General features: G+C 36.7%; 1 protein-coding gene across 1 annotated transcript in view; it reads left to right on the top strand.

The window, feature by feature from the left end:
- WASF1 (WASP family member 1) overlaps window positions 1–18,598 on the top strand; it is a 28,464-nt gene extending 9,866 nt beyond the window's left edge. Inside the window, exons 2-8 of the mRNA XM_059835553.1 lie at window positions 1,697–1,831; window positions 10,399–10,552; window positions 11,248–11,365; window positions 12,167–12,339; window positions 14,456–14,638; window positions 16,097–16,734; window positions 18,441–18,598. Coding sequence (XP_059691536.1) covers window positions 1,697–1,831; window positions 10,399–10,552; window positions 11,248–11,365; window positions 12,167–12,339; window positions 14,456–14,638; window positions 16,097–16,734; window positions 18,441–18,598 — 1,559 coding nt within the window. The remainder of the gene's footprint in view (window positions 1–1,696; window positions 1,832–10,398; window positions 10,553–11,247; window positions 11,366–12,166; window positions 12,340–14,455; window positions 14,639–16,096; window positions 16,735–18,440) is intronic.
- Window positions 18,599–19,029: the final 431 nt, after the last annotated feature.

Raw genomic sequence — 19,029 nt, forward strand, 5'->3', positions numbered from 1 at the left:
TGCTAATTCAGTTCTTCCTAATGATTTATACTAATTTTTTTGGATGTCAGGCTTACAGGCTTGTAGCTCTCAAGGTGTTCCATGAAAAAATTTTTGAACCTTACTGTTGTGTAATACACACTTTTCAGTGTGTATTAAGGAGATTTACAAATTGTTACTAATGCTTTACTAGTCATTTTGTCGATTTTAGTTTTGTAATTTTTATACAGTCCCTTCAGTTTCTTTGAGCCTCCCACAAAGAGTTCTGGCACAGGGGTCTCTCCAGTTCCTTTCACTGAACACCAGTGGAAGGTGTTAAATTAGCTTGTCTGCAGCAGTCTCGTCTTCTCTGAATACTCCTTTATACCTTGATTACCAGTTGGCTCTGCAGACTCCCTGGCCGGCTTTCTTGCTCCTCGCATCTTTGAGGGAATATTTATTATTAGTTTGCTAGTTGTTCCTCAGGCTAGTTTTTTTTATTTATATTTAATATGCCAGAATTTATGATCCTTTCTATTTTCTTCATCTGTACATTTCTTCTGATATCCCCTTTTATATTCTGTTGTTTACACTTGTGCTGGTTTTCTGTTGCTATTACCTAAATGTTAATAAATGGTATGCACTGGCCCTGTGCTTAGTACATAGTATCTCTAAGTAGTTTCCACAGTACCTGTAGCGATTTTATTTTTGTCCTTTTGATGTGTTTATTTAGAAGTGTCCTTGTTTTTATGTATACTTCCAGATGTATTGTTCACCACAGGCAAAATTTTTATAACTATCCTTTTCTATTGTACCTGTCAGAACTTGTGTGCAAACCAGGTAGTTAGAAATTTGTGAGATTTATACTTCCAAAACCAACGTAAGTGCACAAACAGTACACAAATTACATATGCACAGTATGGTAGAAAGTTTTAAAAGCTAGCAGGTGGTACTTCAGAAATGTGGCTACAAATTTTGCTAGGCATTCTGGTGGTTCTTTTCAGTGGCATTGGCAGACTACTCGAGTCCGGGGGGCATTAGAAATGCCATATGGAGTATTCTGTCTGTAGAAGAGAAACTCATTGCTGATCCTTTTCTCGGGATACTTGAACCTCCTGCTCTTTTGGCCTAAATGTGATGTTCATTGAAGTGAACAAAGGAGATTCTTCTTTTACTTCAGTATAGATTGGTCAGTTACTAGAATTTTGATCCTTCAAAGTAGGATTTATTATTTTAGTGTGTATTTTTGAATAGGCTGGTTCTAATTAACCTACATGTAAATATTTGATCTTCTGTTTTTGAAAGGTCCTCTGTACAGTAGGAGTGGAGGCTGTGCTTCATTTTGAGAAATATTGAGATAAATTTCACTTGGAAAGATTGGTTATTGCTCATACAAGAGCAGCTTCAGATGCTGGAAATCATCCTTTTATACATGTCCAAGAGACTAATCAGTCTAGTTCCTTGCATACCAGCATAGTTACATAAATTTATACCAGCTGAATATCCCTCCTGTAATGTATTAAATTATTTCATTTCTGATAAATCAATTACAAATGAAATACTTTTAGTTACTTTTCTGAAGCATTCTTAATGGGCTCAGTAAGTATACGTTGTTACAAGGGATACTTACGCATCTTAGATTTACTTACTCAAACAAGAGTTAGAAATCTTTTTCCAGGCAAACTCATTTGGCTGTGTTGTGGTATGCTTGAACATTTCTTTTTTTTTCGTATTTCAGGTAAATATGCTGAAGATATATTTGGTGAACTTTTCAATGAAGCACACAGTTTCTCATTTAGAGTCAACTCCTTGCAAGAACGTGTAGATCGCTTATCTGTCAGTGTTACACAACTCGATCCAAAGGAAGAGGAATGTAAGTTAACTCCTGCATTGAAGATTTTTTACTTTGTCACCCAGGCACCACTGATACATGAAATAGAAATAAAAATAGTTTAAATTATATTCATAAGAACACAGAGCAAAGCATCATGAGAAAGAGGTCTACTTCTATTTCTGCTACAGGTTCTTGTATAGCCTTAAAGAGCTTTCTGATCTCAACATTTTCATGGTTACGGAACAGTACTATTACCAATGAAATTACATAAAAACTGCTACAGAAGTATATGTCACTTCAGTAGTGTCTTTAACCTTCCTACTAATTCCCGTAGGATGTAACCATTTGTCCAAGTAGGGTTTTTGTATTTAACTTGTTAGCATCTTACTTTCTGTATGAAGTTATAGTTGTATAGCTCCATTTATTGATATTATATATCCCCTTGGAGTCTTCCTAAATAGCTTTAAGTACTATAAATACTGCTTAGCATTGAGAAAACAAGTACTTCCAAAAGTCAATAGGGTATGGCTCATGCCTATAAGATAGAATTTGTATGGGATTTAAATGATGCATAGGCTTTGTGATGACTGCAGGAACTGCATGTAAATGCCATGAAGCTTTTTTGCCTTCCTGGATATCTGTTGGTTACAGGTGGAACTGTGAAAGGTCTTGTAACCCTAAACAGTTTTAGGGTGCTCTAGACTATATGGCTAAGACCTAGAAAGTAGAGCAACATCCTATCATGAAAAATAACTTCAGATTGCTCGTGGGATCCAATTTTAACGCATAGAAAGCTGTTTCAGTTCTGAATGCCTAGGTATAATAGTTGTGTGTCATTCAGGAAAAATGAAGTGTCAAACCAGGAGCATGGTCTTCAGGCTGTCTTTAATTAGCAATGATGAAATTTCACTAATAGCAAAATTAAGCTAAGGAAGTTTTGATTCTGCATTTTGCGTGACATTAATTTTCGAGCAGATTTCAAAAGACAACTGTTCATAGCTAGTAGTGGGTTTTCCACAAAATCGTGACTTTCCTAGGGGAATTCTTACATTAATGGGATTTTCCAAGTGTCTTGACAACTGAGCATAAATCATACACATACACCTCTTTTTCCAGTAAAATACCATGTTTACTAGGATTGGATAATAACAAAAATCCTTTCTGTGTGCAGTAACAAATTGTCAGCAATTGTAATCTTGTAAGAGCTGTAATACTCCAGAGTGTTAATGTCATTTCTGTGTTTACTCTTGACAGCCTAGTTTTTGGTTTAAATCAGAGTGGGATATATGTTGAGATGGCATATCTAGTATGGCAACCATTCACATTTCAGGAAAATGGAGAGACGGTTTTAAGTCACTGAGTTAAAGCATCTAAGGATGTTACAGGGTACAAGATGGAAAATTGTACTTTCCTGTGTAAATGGCCTTTGACAAGTTTGGCTGTAGGTTTCAGTACTAAATATCCGTAACTGTTTGATGTTAGAGAATTGCTAGAAATATTTTTAAATAGTATGTAGTCCCAAATGCACCAGATCAATAGCTTTTCACATTACTGTGTATACTGTAGCATTTACTGAACTGTAGAGCTAAAGAAAGGGACAGACACTGCAATTAAAGAAAACAGGGCTGAAAAGAGGTCTACTTGATCAAGTCCAGAGTGGCCAAGTGTGACTCAAATCTGATACCCTGGATTTGTCTCTCACGCCATAGAATAGCAGTGACTGCTGATACTTCAGAGGAACACATGCAGTCCTCAGTGTCATGACTATTTTTATTAACCTAAGAATATTCAGTCCTTGAGCCATACCGGGTGTTCCTTATTCACAAACGTCTGCCCAGAATGAGTCACCAGATGAAGACAAAGGAGATGAAAGGAAGTTCGATAGTATGTTTCCTTAAAAATTAGGGATCAAGAAACTTTTTCTCCTTCAGTATCCTGTTTTGGGCTTGAAATTTAGAAATTCATCACAACTAGTTTTGTTTTAGTCCTTATCTGGGCTAAAATAGCTGGAGGATGTTAATGCATGAAGGTGTGGGGAAAACACTTGGATTTACCTTTCTTAACCCTCTATGCAAGAATTAAGCAAATTTCAGTACTTCTGCTTAGCTAACAGCATGTGTAAAATGGGCTATACTTGTAAAATGAGTCTCATTTGCTAGTTCTTTGCCAGCAGGCAGTAATAGAAGATTTAATGTTTTCCTTTGGGCCCATGCTATTACACAAGAGGAAGAAATTAAGATTCATTTAAAGCTAAGTAGCATGAACAAAACCACCCCAAGTCAGATTCATTGAACAAGGTGCAGATACTTGACAAGATGTTTTTGTTAGAGTCAAAGTAATAAAAAGCTCTGAATTTTTGGAATAGTCTGTGTGTTTTCTCATTTTGAATTATTACAGTATCTCTGTGAAAGAATAAAAAATGAAACCGAGGTGAGGATTGTATCCTGAAGGAACTAACTCCTGGTGCACAATCTCTCTGTCACAGAAGAATTGCTATGAACTTGATTTGGTTTGAATTTTTACACTGTTTTCAAATTCTTGATTTCTCAGAATTATTAATTTCATATTGTAATCCAATTTTTTACATACTTTATTCTTTTTACATACATGTGTTTTTCCTAATAAGATACTAAACTTGCATACAGACAAAAAGAAATGCTCTACTTTCCTTCAGTAAACTGAACTTTATTTCAATTGTATGGGAAACTAGCCTGTATGTATTCAAGACTTATCATAGCTGGGGTCTTTCTAGGACTAGGAAAATACATTCTTGCTATGGAGGTGAACTAAGGTTGTTGGTTTCAGTAGCCCTGCAATATAAGTTATCCTCATAGGTCAGAAAATAAACCCTAAGAGTGTAGTTTCCTTGCAACCATTTTTAATTTCAGTATTTACTTTATAAATAATATTACTAACTCTCTCCATATATATGCAAATTTTATAAGTATAGAATAGATTTTTGTTAATTTACCACATTTTTGTGAATTTATTTGTGCCATTAAGCTTGAAGTACTATTACAAGTAAATAAGTTCTTATCTGTAGAAATCTGACAGTTTTTAAAAGAATATTCATTTTAGCTTTTATGTTCTTTTTTGAAACGCTGAAACACAGTACAGCCCTGATGTACAGTGTAATGAAGTAGTAGAAAATAGTTGTGTATCACTCAGAAATAAATGGTATCATGGCAGAAGGAGAACTCATAAACTAACAGTTTATTTGCATATTTGGGATATTAATTTAGTGGTTCTTTAATATGAACTGCCTAATTTAATTAAACCTCAAACTGGAGAGGATTTTAATCTCAAAGGCTGTGTATCAAGTTCTTGATTTCTACAGCATATGTGTTACAACTGTGACAAGCAACTTAAAAAACTTAATGGCAGAAGTACTATGGGAGGGCAGCCTGGCGTACTTCGGGAAAGGAATCAAACAATGTTGTGAATTGTATTTCAGTAGGTTTCTGGCTTTGAATATATGTGCTTGGTTTTTTAAAAATTTTCTAGAAATACTGCCCTGTCATAAAAAAGATATTAGTTCAGAAGTTTTGCTGGATTAATGCTAACGAGAGATTTGACAGTTTGCTGTAGGCAAAAAAGGTGGCATCTGGTGGGGAGAAACCTAAAAAGTTTGACAGCTGATTGTGGTCTGTATACTTCTGAAAATGCGAGACTCGGTCAACTTTCAAATCAGGATACTCAGCCCATTGTGAGACTTAGAAGAAAAGGGTAGTAAATTCCATTTTAAGGGGCAGCTCACTTACCGTCTCTAGCCTCTGAAGAGGAATTTGGTGACTGGACTATAAATGTAACCAAAGTTAAGAACAGGGAGCACATGAAAATTGGGTCATGACCTCTACGTGTAATATGTTAATGTGGAGAATAACACTATTGTCAATTCATTCATAAGAATTTTTATCCCCAAAGCCAAATAAAGAAAAAAGACTGTTAAATTAAATCGTCTAGCAGGTCACTTTTCCTGGCACATCTCCACTTAACTGAATGTTGGATTTGAGTGCGTCTCCCTCTCAAAGATCTGTGCAGATGGGCTGCGTTCCAACTGCTCTCTGTGCTTTTTCTCCAATTTTCTTAGCCCTCGATTCATTTTATGGGTTACTTAGTAAGTCAGTCAGTTTTAAATTATTGTGTCCAAGGCTTAATAGTTCAGTGGTAAAGCCATGATATTGCATAATTTGTATTTTGTATTTAAAAAGAGGGATCTGGACAAAATGTAATTTGCTAAATAATGCAGTAGTTTTGTTGAGACTCACCAGCAGATTCACTGCTTGATGCAGCTGGGTGATTCACATCTTCCCTAACAGGCTGCTTGGGGCTCCCTGGTTCTACATGCTGCGTTTAAAGCAGCTTCTGAGTCCTCCTAAAATGATTGCTCCGGCATTTACATCTTCTCTTTGTTTACCTGTAGTAGTTAAACTCCATACATTCTTTATCCAAAGAGTGCTTGAGCTGTTTTGGATTTTTTAAAATCAGTGTTTCAGAAAACTTGAATTTCTTGTGTTGGGGACAAACCCAAAGGAAAGTAGTTTCTGTTCTGCAGAAGTAGTCTCTCTTCTTAGCGACTATTAAACCTGCAGTGACCAGTCAGAAGTATTCTGATGGCAGAGAAACCTAATATGTGTGCCATTCTAGGCATTGTTGAAGTGGCTAATAATTAAAAAAATAAAGTATATAAACTAGAAATGAGACTTGAAGAATGCAGTGGCTTTGGGAACTGAATCACACAAATCTTCATCTGAAGAGAATTTTCAACTCCCCCCAATTAATTACCTTTAATTGGACTCTTATGACTAAGTTATTCATTCGCTATTATCATTCTTTCTTGCCTGCATTTTCCAAATCGCTGGGTAAGATTTTGAACAGAGAAAGGGGATTGTGGGCAACTGAGTCCATTGATTTGTATATAATTTCCCATAGTCATTCAGTTCTGCAAGGAGTCATAACTGTGGCGTTCAAGAGTTCATGGTCTTAAAAGTTGTCAGGATGAAATTCTGCAGAAAGTGTTGAAAGAACAAGCTTTTAAAAGGAATATATATTATTTAATTATTTACCACCCTTAGGAGAACAGCATTTTTTGGCCTAGAACCTCATCATAAATTGTACATTGGAGTGAGTTTAAAAGAACAAAAAAATCTAGTAACAACTTTTTTTTTCTTCTGGTGAAGTAAATAAAATGTAATGTTTAATATCTTTGAAATATAAAAGTAGCTACTTTCTGTCAGTACGCCGATGTGCTCCATACCTGACTTATACTACAAATTGGGGATTGCAGTTTAATGAAAGGCTTAACAGGAGGTAAAACGTTATTATGTGTGTATATATATTACTGATGTGTTCTTTCATTAAATTTGTAGTTCAGCCCAAAAGGAACCCAGTTATTGTATCTTATTAGAGTGCAATTTAAATACCTTTTTTTTTTCCCAGTTCGTTGTTGGTTACAAATAAAAATGAACTGGCATCTCTTTTTCAAAACCAAATGTGCAAAAGGTTGGTAGTTCACCTTTCTGACAGAGATAATTTTTAATTATGTGGAAAATGTTGTTGTGTACAGAAAGTTAGACTGGCTGATACAGTAGGTCTTTTTGTACAATCCAAACAACAGACAGAGCAAAGATAAACTGGCATTTGTTCAGAATGTTGAATGAATGTTTAACAACTTCTGAGCATCTCAACATTTAAGGAAATTATTATTATTTAAGACCTCATTTTTTGTTCATTGCAGAAAACAGAAGTGGTGTAGCAGATGGACTTTCAGGAAAATGTATCCATATGAAATTTAGGATCTTGGGCTATACGAAGGTTCTGGTGCCAGTTAGGAATTAGGCAACTTAACCAAACTTAACAAGCTTAAATTTATCAGCATCAAGTCAAATGCCTGCAGCGTTTCCAACTCCTCCTTCAATGTTTCATCTCTTTTCACACCTGAATTCATACATCCAATTTGTTTGACCTGTCCTCTTGCTGTGCCAGTTTGTCAACCAGCCAAAGCTAAGTGACTGGATGACCAGCCAGGTTTTCACGTATACTCCCCGCTGAGGTGGCAAGCCATGCAGAGCTTCTCTTTCTTAGCCAGCTGGCAGGCTAAACAAATGGCTTTGTAAGCCAAACCGCACAGCCCAGGATTACGCTGTGCTTGCAACGTGGGATTTACCAGATCCCTGTCTGTAGGCAAGTTGTATCAGCGTCATGATTCTCAGTATTTTGTGTGCCACGTCCTTTCATTTCCTTAGTGATGTTGCCCTAATGTAGTCAGTTGTTTTGAATAATCGCATGCTTTTCAGTGAACGCCGGTCATTGGATATCAGCACAGGAAATGCTGTTAGCTGTTTGAAATTCCACAGTGTATGTTTTCTGTGAAGACCTTTGCTATGTAGCTTAGTTTTAGAGAGAAAGTAATTACGCTTATTGTTGGGGCCTGATTGATTATCCTCAGGTGTGTTACCCCTTGTACATGTTTACAAAAAGTGGAGATTGAAATGAGAAAATGGAGATTATGAATTAGACTGACTGTGTTTGCTCACTGATGAGATTAAGGTATGCTAACAAAGAGTTTATAGAGCAATGTACTTCTCAATAATATGGTGTCACATACTCTGTGAGCATTTTAATATTAAAACAAAGAACTGTCTTTATTTATTTATTGGAATAAATTAATTTACTTCATTGCCTTCAGAATGTACACAGGTTCAAAGAGGAGTATACTAACTTCTATTTTTGTTCACATAGTCTCCAGTAAGTGACAGACAGTTTAAAGACTTGCATGATTGCCAAGCAACTCTGAACAAGTACATTTGGTAAGATTCGTAAAACCAACAACCCAAAGGAAAAACAGCTGAAATATAAAAGAATCTAAGACTAGGTTTTTACATGAGGTAAACCCCAGTTCTAATCGTGAACTTTTGCCAGCAAATAACAACCTGTACTTCATGACAGGTACAAAATATATATGGTTATTTATGACTGCAAAAATACCTGCAGAAATCGAGAATCCTAGCTGACATTCATACATTATAATACTTCTTTCACATACTTAAAAAGGCTTCTGAACAGCTAATTAAAGGTATTAAAAAGAATAAAAGACACTGTAATGAAACAGAACCTAAGGGTAAAAAGGAAGAAACTTACCCAGGAACATACAACCTTGCCAACTGTAATAAACTTCAAAAGCCAAACTGAAAATCAAATAAATCCCATCTTTAGCCTCACAAAGGATGCTGCCAATACGCTTAGGTAAGAAGATAGAACATTCCAGGAATTGCAAGCCCTCCGGAAAAAATCTTGCCTTCTGCCCCTTTGTGATCATACAATAGAAATCCAGCACGGGGGGGTGGGGGTGGGGTGGTGGGTGTGGGGGGGGGTGTGTGAAAAAATTGTTGCCGAAGGCCCCAGTGATGGGGGGGTGGGTGGTGGGGGTGTTCCTCTCATTTTGAGTAAAGGGGCACTACTATCAACCTGTTTGTATAAAATAAACATAATTATTTATAGATAAAAATGCATGTGCTGAAAATACTCTCTTTGCTAGTATGCCTTAAAACTGTTTTCAGTATTGTTTGTGATTAAAAAAAAAAAAAAAAGCCCAAACCAATGAAAAGGGCTTCTGCTTTATCTAGTGAAAGTCTAACACTGGCTGCCAAGTTAGTCTTGAGACACACCTGGACTTCACAGATGTAGTAACTGAAGATCAGGGAGGGAGAGGAATATGAGACTTGAACAGATACACTGTTTCCAGAATTAAAAGTGCAAGTTTCATCAGTTACAGTCACTTTTCCATTAATCTTTTTCTAAATTTTAATGATTGTGAAATAGAAAAAGATACATGGGCTTTAACAGCAGTAAGTCAATACATTTCAAATCCCTGTTTAATCTATCGTGTTCACCTACTGCTATTTTCTTTGAATCCTGCATAAAGATAATGGATTATTCTTAACTACCATGCTTAAAAACTCAAGGTGTCTCACCTGAGTTAAAGAGACAAGTCTCATCTTGATTAAACAGTCTGATTAAAAAACATTTGACTAGTTTCATGCGTTGGAACATAGTATCACCTCCCATTAAAACTCACTGATATCAGTAGCATAAGCCTAAGTGATTTGCTGGTTTGGCATCTCAGTGGGCCTTCAGCGAAACTACATGCAAGGAATGCACAGTTTGGCTTGCTGATAGTATAAAGGTAAAATCTATACCTCAAGATAGAGAGTAACTTTTTGGTACCAAAAGGATTGTGAAATGAAGTTGTTAAATGTTATTTATATCAGTACTTCTGAACTACAGAATGATATTTTATAGCTACAGTAAGCAATTCGTTAAACTACTTTGCAGAGACAGAGTTCTGATATCTATCCAGGTGAGCAAAAATTCCCTGTGAAGCTAAATGGAGGATAATGTGCTAGAATATTACAAGCATGTTTTTCACATAATCTGACTATCTTGCCATGGCAGTAGGGCTAGATGAATTTATATTTGCTGTAAAATGCGTACGATATTAGTGGTAATGCTTAATATTTATATTCTAACCAGCATTAAGAAATTCCAGATTAATCCAAATAAACTATCTTTGGTGGTTTTTTTTAAATGGCAATATCCCTTTTCAGTGTCACTACAGGACATTACAATGAGGAAAGCTTTCCGGAGTTCTACAATTCAAGATCAACAGCTGTTTGACCGCAAAACTCTGCCTATTCCTTTGCAAGAAACTTATGACATTTGTGAACAGCCTCCTCCACTTAACATTCTCACCCCTTACAGGTTAGTAAAATAAAATCAATCAAAACCAATTTCTAGCTTATTTTATGTAACAGAGATGCTATATCCAGGCACCTTGCTCATCTTGAGTAGCACTTGAATATTTAAGGAGCCACACTAGAAAACTGTGAAGCTGCTGGAGGAATACAGGCAGCAGAAGACATTATAAGCATTAAAGCTTTGCTCCACTTTACTCAAATTTTACCCCAGTGTAACAATGGTAAGAAAAAGCCATTTTTTATTATCTGTATTTATTAAACTGTGTAATGCTCTTGGATGTGAAGAAAACAAGCCATTAAGTATGTGGAAAGAAAGGTCTTTAATGGAAATGAATGTTGTTTGCTGTCCCCAAGTCAATTTGAATCAGTAGTTGAACACGATCAGCCACACAAATTTGCTCATTATTTTAAGAGCAAGATTTGAGTCGTTGGAATGGGACTTCTCTCATTTATGATACTCTTTTTATCTACAGCTTGCATTAAAGTTACTTTTCTAATATCAGGACCTTGAATACAAGGAAAGATAGTAAAGAATGATGGCACAGGAGGTCAATGTTCATCTTTTTAATGTTCTTCAGTAAAATATTTCAGGGTCTGACATACTAGGTATTCCTTAAATACGTCTTTCCTTTGCCTTAATGTTTGGGTTCATGTGTTGTCAAATAAATAGTATGCCCTGTTTGCGTCATTGTATTTCAGGGATGATGGAAAAGAGGGTTTGAAGTTTTATACCAATCCTTCATACTTCTTTGATCTGTGGAAGGAAAAAATGTTGCAGGACACTGAGGACAAAAGAAAAGAAAAGAGGAAGCAGAAGGTATATATGTTAGCTTTATATAGCTTCTGGGTTTTTTTTCCTGGAAAAGGTTTACTTGCAGGTATGGTACTTTTTTGGTTATGCAATTAATAACAATCCAAACTTTACAGTCTCATCTTTGTTCAACTAAAACTACTTGTATTTATTCAATTCCATCAACTTTAACAAATAAATATTTAATAATATAGAAGGGCCTAGGGATTTCATGCTGTCTTAATGTAGCTAACAGCAGGTTTGCTGAAACTTGTAAGTCTTTTAGCGATGACTCAAAAAGGAGAAAAAAGGGGGACTACAGCAAGAATAAAGAATTTCACTGGAATACTTTTATAATACAAAATTCGGCAGTCTTACAGGTGAAAAAGCTTGGATGACATTCTAATAGATATGTTTACTCTAAACGAGAAAGAAATTAGTAGGAATAGAGCACTTTGTTTATATTTTCTTAAAGTTAAAAAAATACTTTTGCAAAGGTAATGCTACTTTTTTGTTTCACCATTCTGCATATTTCATACATAGAGACAGTAAATGTAAGTGTCAGATTCATTATTTCATTTCAGACTTAGAATAAAAAGCTACTTACACAGTTATTTTCCTCTGTATTATTCAGCTAATTATCCACTAGACTGAAGTTTCTGCCTCTTACAAGTCTTTTTGATTTAAGTATCAAATTTAGATTGAAAGTAAATTTTTCTTGCACTTGAATTGGGATTGTTTTTCATTATTTTGTGGCTGATGTTTAAATGCAACTAATTAAAAAACACTGTCTTAGTTGTCAGTTTTGTTTGCACAACTCTCCTACAGCAGAAAAATCTAGATCGCCCTCATGAACCAGAAAAAGTGCCAAGGGCACCTCATGACAGACGGAGAGAGTGGCAGAAGTTAGCTCAAGGTCCGGAGCTCGCAGAAGATGATGCTAACCTCTTACATAAGCACATTGAAGTTGCTAATGGCCCAGCTTCACATTTCGAATCAAGGTTTCTTTTTATTTTTTCTATCCTTTATTAAGTACAGATATTCATACTACATAGTGAACATGCTTGAGAAATAGTAAATGATGAGATGCTACTGCTATTCTTGAAATGCACTGGAAATTATTGATTTAGCTCAGTCAAAACTCAGTTTTGAAATACTTAGGGTGTCCTTAAAGGAGTCGTTATTATCTTCTTATTTTTAAGAGTAGCATGTATCCTTGGAGTTCATTGTATCCTTGAGGATGTGTTGTCGTCTGAAACTTGAAAAAGGTGTACTGTCACTCTTGCAAGCTTGCACCCAGGTGTGTCACTATATTCCAGTCTTGACCTACAAAATACCTATTATTCCAGACTCTGGATTTTTCTAAAGCAGACACTGCCAAGACTATATCACAGAATCACATATGGTGGGTGTGATATGAACAAATGTCCACTTGGAACTCAAATGAGAATGCTGAGCTTCTCTTCACTCTTGAGCAAATCCAAAATTTGATTGACATGTCTGGTTATAGTCTATTATAAAATCCAACCTGTTGGATTTTCATTTGACAGCATGTATTTGCTGGTGGCTAAAAGTAGCATTTCACATGATAAACACCTGCTGTGTTTATGCTTCTGGTGTTCGTGCAAAACCAAGTCCATTTTACCAGCCAAGAAACATCTGATAGGAAAGAGGGCTCACAAGTACTGTTAGGAGTTTTGGGGGGTGTATTTTGAGGGTTGTTTTTTTTTTTTAATTAAAAAGTGTTCATTGCCCTCCAAAAAATAGTTACTATTTTCCCCCTATCCTTTGGTGGTCAACAGCACACCATAAGAGAGTGTTTTGTTTAGCTTTGTAAGGCCTTCAAACAAACTCAATATTGATAGTGGATAATTACGACAGCTCTAGAAGCTAGTGTTTGCTGTCTGAAAAATGGAAAAACCTGCTTGTAGAAAACTTAGCTCAATTCAGAAAGTAAAAATGGTCACAGTGCATTTCGGTCAGTAGGGTATAACTCAAATTATGGTGATTAGCATTTTTCTGGGGATGACTTTATAGTATTTTATCTTTGTAAACTGCTGTGTCAAGTCGTTGGCAGAAACATCTGCTTTCCTGCTGTCCTTCTGTTTTGTTGTACATCAGATTCCACATTAGACACGCTTGTTGCAGGACTCCTTTTATATCCAGGACCCTGGCCTAAACCGTGATTATCTCAGTACCAGTAATGCAATTATGAATGATGCTGTAGTGCTTGGGAGCACTACATATGCAAGACATGTTGTTCAGATACAGAACAGCACCGTGCTTTTGAAAAACAGAGTAAGAACTTCACCCCCGAAGAATTTAATAGGCTTAGATACTACACTGGTGGCAGTATGCGCAAGTGTAGAAGTATTGCTTTACTTGTTGGAAAGTGTTCTGCAAACACATTTCCTCTGAATTTAATAGAGAAATTTTTAAAAAGTCTTTAATTGAGTAGTTAATTAAAATTTCCTAATTGATCAGATCCTTGAGGTGTGTCTAAAGTTGTCATTAACAAGTAAGTTGAATCATCTTTATGTACTGCTACTACTCAATAATAGATATTTAGATTATCGTCCTTATATCTGTTGTATAGCTACAAAGTATTAGGTCTAAAGTAGTGAGTTCTCTGTATGTATTGAAATACAGATCCTCTGACAGAAGTTCAGCTAAATTAGTCAGTTGTAAATTCTACCATTCTAACATCGATGGATGTTTCATGAATGTTATAAAAGAATATGGTTGCATATATGTAGGGATTGAGGACCAGAAACGATTACTTAGTATAATGTCTGTTTCATAATGCACTTTCGTATCTGTATTTCTGTATTGCTATGTTTGCGTAACTCAAAATAACGTGACTAATAAACACTAAGATCACACTTGTGAAATTGTCTGATGTATCTGTCAAAATCATTAAACCCTTGAGCTGCTAGAAGCAATGGCATGGAAAGTGTGATAAATCATTAAAAAGTCATGAAGTACAATATGCAACATTGGTGCAGAGAAGGTACTTGAATTCAGAAATCAAACTGAAGTATAGAACAGTAGCTGAGGGCACTGATACTTAGTTTTACTAAAGGTTACGTTGGATCATTTTCCACTATTTTTCTACAGATCTCAAGCATATGTGGACCATATGGATGGATCATACTCGCTTTCTGCATTACCCTATAGCCAGATGTCTGAACTTCTGAACAGAGCCGAGGAACGAGTGTTGGTCAGACCACATGAACCACCACCACCACCACCTCCAATGCATGGAGCAGGAGATGTGAAACCTGTGCCTCCCTGTGTCAGGTACAAAGTGGTCAAGCCACATGTAGACTTATTGGGGAGTTTTAGTTTTCCACCACCTCGCTAATAATTGTTAGTATTATTTCACAGAATCACAGAATCATTAAGGTTGGAAAAGACCTATAAGATCATCAAGTCCAAACATCAACCCAACACCACCATGCCGACTAAACCATTTCCATGCAGCCCAGGCAGTACACACATCCTAGGGGCTATGTCAGTCCACAGCCCTGACGCGTCTGCAGCTGCAGGGCCATGCAGGATTTGGAGAGGAAGGTTGGCATCTAAACCCTGTAGGATGCCATTGTGGAGACAGGCCTCACCTTGCCATTAATATTGCAACCATGTCATCTTCTGAGTTAAATGGCAAGACAAATAACTATGGAAAATGTTTCTGTGAAAGGTGTTGGAATCTCAGGATTTAGCTTTGGAATTTTGGAAATTTCAAAATCTGAAATTTGTACAACTGAGCTATGTTTCAGCCTACATGAAAGGAAGACTATCGCAGTAAGGCAGTCATCTCTCAAAACTATATACTCATCACATTTGCTAAATTGCAAGTGCTTCCCCCCTCCCCACCCAAAGTGTTCTCACTTTGTATTCTCAGTGCCTTTCCAGAACTGGATACATACTTACAGTATTTTCTAGAGTGAGGCTGTGGTTGTCACTCCCCTGCTGTTTTATGCCCAAAATCTTACTTTATGGTCAGGTACGTACAACTTGGAATAGAGGACAGTTAATTCAGACACAGTTGTTACATCAGCAAGATGTTAGTCTCTTGCAAAGAATGTCTTTTTACTGGTCTGGATATTATACACAGAAATGCATAATTCTTTCCATTAATTTTCCCCAACAGCTGAAAGAAATCCTCTAGTGGTCTTTTAGGAAAAAAATTTTACTATTCCCTTTTGTTTTCTTCAATGTACTTATTCATTGCACTGTAATGAGTATCTAGCATATAAATATACCTCTATATACATAGAACTGATGACCTTTGATAATTAGCGTCACTCATCTTGTCATCAAACTTTAAATATGTATTTCAAGTGTAACTCATCCTCATTGCTTATACTCTTTTGTTTTGTTTCTAAAGTTCTGTGAATCGAAGCGGTTAATCAACTGCTAGTTCCCTTACTTCAGAAATATAATTTGGATTTACTTAGGGATGGGAGGGGAGAATTATACTAGTATAGGAAACCTTTGATAAGATGCAGGTTTGTGTAAGAGCATAAACTAGGTTAACAGCTGAATTTGAGTAAAGGTCTGTTGGAAGACCGGTGCATACTCCATACTGAGAGTTAGATTTCCTTGTATATGAGGTATGAATACCTTGAAATCATCATAGTACATAATGCTCTTTAATCCTCAGTGTTCAATATTCTTAAGTTGCGGAAGTGTATCTATTACTATTTTTTCCACTCTCCAGCTCTAATAACTTTGTCCTGTTATTGGATGTTTCAGTTCTACTACTGGCTTGGTAGAAAATCGTCCTCAGTCACCAGCAACAGGCAGAACACCAGTGTTTGTGAGCCCCACTCCTCCTCCACCACCACCACCACCTCTTCCATCTGCTTTGTCAACTTCATCATTAAGAGCTGCAATGACTTCTACCCCTCCACCTCCAGTCCCACCTCCCCCACCCCCTCCCACAGCTGCTCTGCAGGCCCCAGCTGTGCCACCTCCACCAGCTCCTCTCCAGATAGCTCCTGGAGTTCTACATCCAGCTCCACCTCCAATTGCTCCTCCCCTAGCACAACCCTCTCCTCCTGTCACTAGAGCTGCTCAAGTGTGTGAAGCTGTACCCGTTCACCCAGTTCCTCCACAAGCTGAAGTACAGGGACTTCCTCCACCACCCCCACCTCCTCCCTTGCCTCCTCCTGGCATTCGACCCTCCTCTCCTGTCACAGTTGCAGCCCTTTCTCACCCTCCTCCTGTTCTGCACCCTCCTTCCACGACCATTGTCCCTGGCCCTCATGCCCCCCTAATGCCTCCGTCTCCACCATCCCAAGTGATTCCTGCTCCTGAACCCAAACGCCATCCTTCAACTCTTCCTGTAATCAGTGATGCTAGAAGCGTTCTGCTGGAAGCAATACGGAAAGGTAATGTTTGGCTATTAAGGGGCAAGAAGAACAGTCTCAGAAACTTGCTAAATATACATTAGCTTTGAGAGATGGAATATTTCACATGTGTAAGAAGTTGGTTTAGAGGAATGCACCTTAAGTCTGTTTCTGCTTTCTATTCTCTACAGTGTACGTGTTGCCAAGAAGACAGATATTTTTTTTTTCAGTTTGTAATTGCACTTATCAGATGTTTACTTTGGATGGCAAAACTGGTTCTCTGTGGAAGTTAGATTTTAAAAAGAAAGTACATGTGTTTATAGATGATCTGTGGAGATTATCTCTTAATTTATGTCTACCTGAAAATGTAGCTGTTTCTGATAACCTACAGATTATGTAGAAGACAAAAACATTGTTTTTCACAGACTGTTAGCTAAAAGCAGAACAGAACAATTGGCATTGGAATTTTGATCATATATTGGTGTATTACAACAACATATAAATGACATTCAGAAATCGTTGCTTAAGACTTAAAGCTGTTAAGTATCTAATCTTGACATGTCTCAACACAGTAGCAGAGCAGTCTTTACATTGCAAGGTGCCCCGCTGGCAGAGTGCAAGTGAATGGCAGAGGTGCAGGGCAACGTTTTCCTGATGACCTAGCGAGGAGCTGTATGTACAAGCTGTACCTTTCAGCTTATGTGCCTACGGCCAGAAAAATCCCCACTGTACTGTGAGTGCTGCTGTTTGACCGTGTGGTATCTTTGAATAGTTAATCTTTCTTAAATGTTTCAAGTACTACATTCTTCTGTTTTTCCCCTGCACCTACAACACAATACAGAATCTGTATGGTACTGTCATATCAGTAGATAGGCTATAATACTAATTCAAAATATTTTTAAAGCATCTATATGCACATGAATTGATAACATCATTGACTCTAAAGAAGTATCAACAGCAGTTGAGTACAACAGCGGTGTGTGAACTTTAGTAGAGAATGTCAGCAAAAAACTTAATAAAGGACAGCCTGCTGGTATAATTTAGGTGATTCCTGAAAATGCTTTTGACCAAGTCTTGCACAAGAAACAAAGGCTCAAGTTACCACAGCTTAAATTTCGCTAAGGACCTGTGCTTGTGTTGCCTGTCAGTTGACAACAGAGAGGATTAAGTACAGGATGTAGGTCGTATTTCGACTGTGTCAGTCTGTGGTGTCGTGAGTATAAAACCAAAATGTATAATCTCTGTCATGTTTTTAACTAAGTTACTGGATTTAACTTTCTCATACTATCGGTATGTGTTATTTCTCCCTTGTGTTTGATCTTTAAGTAATACTTTATCCCAAAACAGATCATCACATGATCAAAACTGAGTTACAAGAAATCCTATCTTGTTAGGATTCTCAAATAGCTATAATTCTTAATTGAGACCATGAAGAGAGAGTATAAAAGCATTGTTTGGAAATCCAAATAGTAAAATGGCTTAATCACTTACAGTGGTACTAAAAATTTGGGTGTGTTTTTAATGGGAAATCAGAAGCAGGATATTATAGCAGAAGGACTGATGATCTAGTCTACCATTGCAATTCTGACATTCCTCACTTTAAAAACTTGACAGAGAACTTCTGTCTGAGGAGGACAATGTCCTCAGCCTTCATTTTTGCTTGCATAGTGTTTTGTGAATCATGAGCTAAATACTTTGTATAATGATAAAGGAGGAGAGTAACACGTTTGTGATTTGATGTTCTTTAGGTATTCAGCTACGCAAAGTTGAAGAGCAACGTGAACAAGAAGCTAAGCATGAGCGCATTGAGAATGATGTTGCTACTATACTTTCTCGACGCATTGCTGTGGAATACAGTGATTCAGAAGATGATTCAGAATTTGATGAAGTGGATTGGTTAGAGTAAAATTATTACATTGCTGTACACTGCAAAATCGAATGCTAATGTCCATTGTGGTGCTTGTTCTTTGAAAGTTTGATGGTCATTTCTAGTGTTTTTTGTATTCTTTTCTTTACATAATTAATCCATGTTTTTCTACTTTTCAGTTTACAAAAAGCTCCTAGTGCATCTTTGAAACTAAATGTTTCACAGTGGCTTTTCTTACACATCTTTTTTTTGAAAGAACATACTTTGTTCCAATAGACCACTAAGTATTAAGCATGGGCAGCTGTTGGTAGAGTAGCAGTTTCAATTTTTTGGCATATCTTAACTGTGCACTTTGTGAATTTTAAGTTAATGAAGGCAACTGAGATTGACATTCCAAGGGCAGCTGTATGTACTAATGAGCCTTATTCCACCTCTGATAGTGTTTTAAAACTTTAAACCTAGCTATCAAA

The sequence above is a fragment of the Gavia stellata genome, chromosome 2 (assembly GCF_030936135.1).
Source record: "Gavia stellata isolate bGavSte3 chromosome 2, bGavSte3.hap2, whole genome shotgun sequence".
NCBI lineage: Eukaryota > Metazoa > Chordata > Aves > Gaviiformes > Gaviidae > Gavia > Gavia stellata.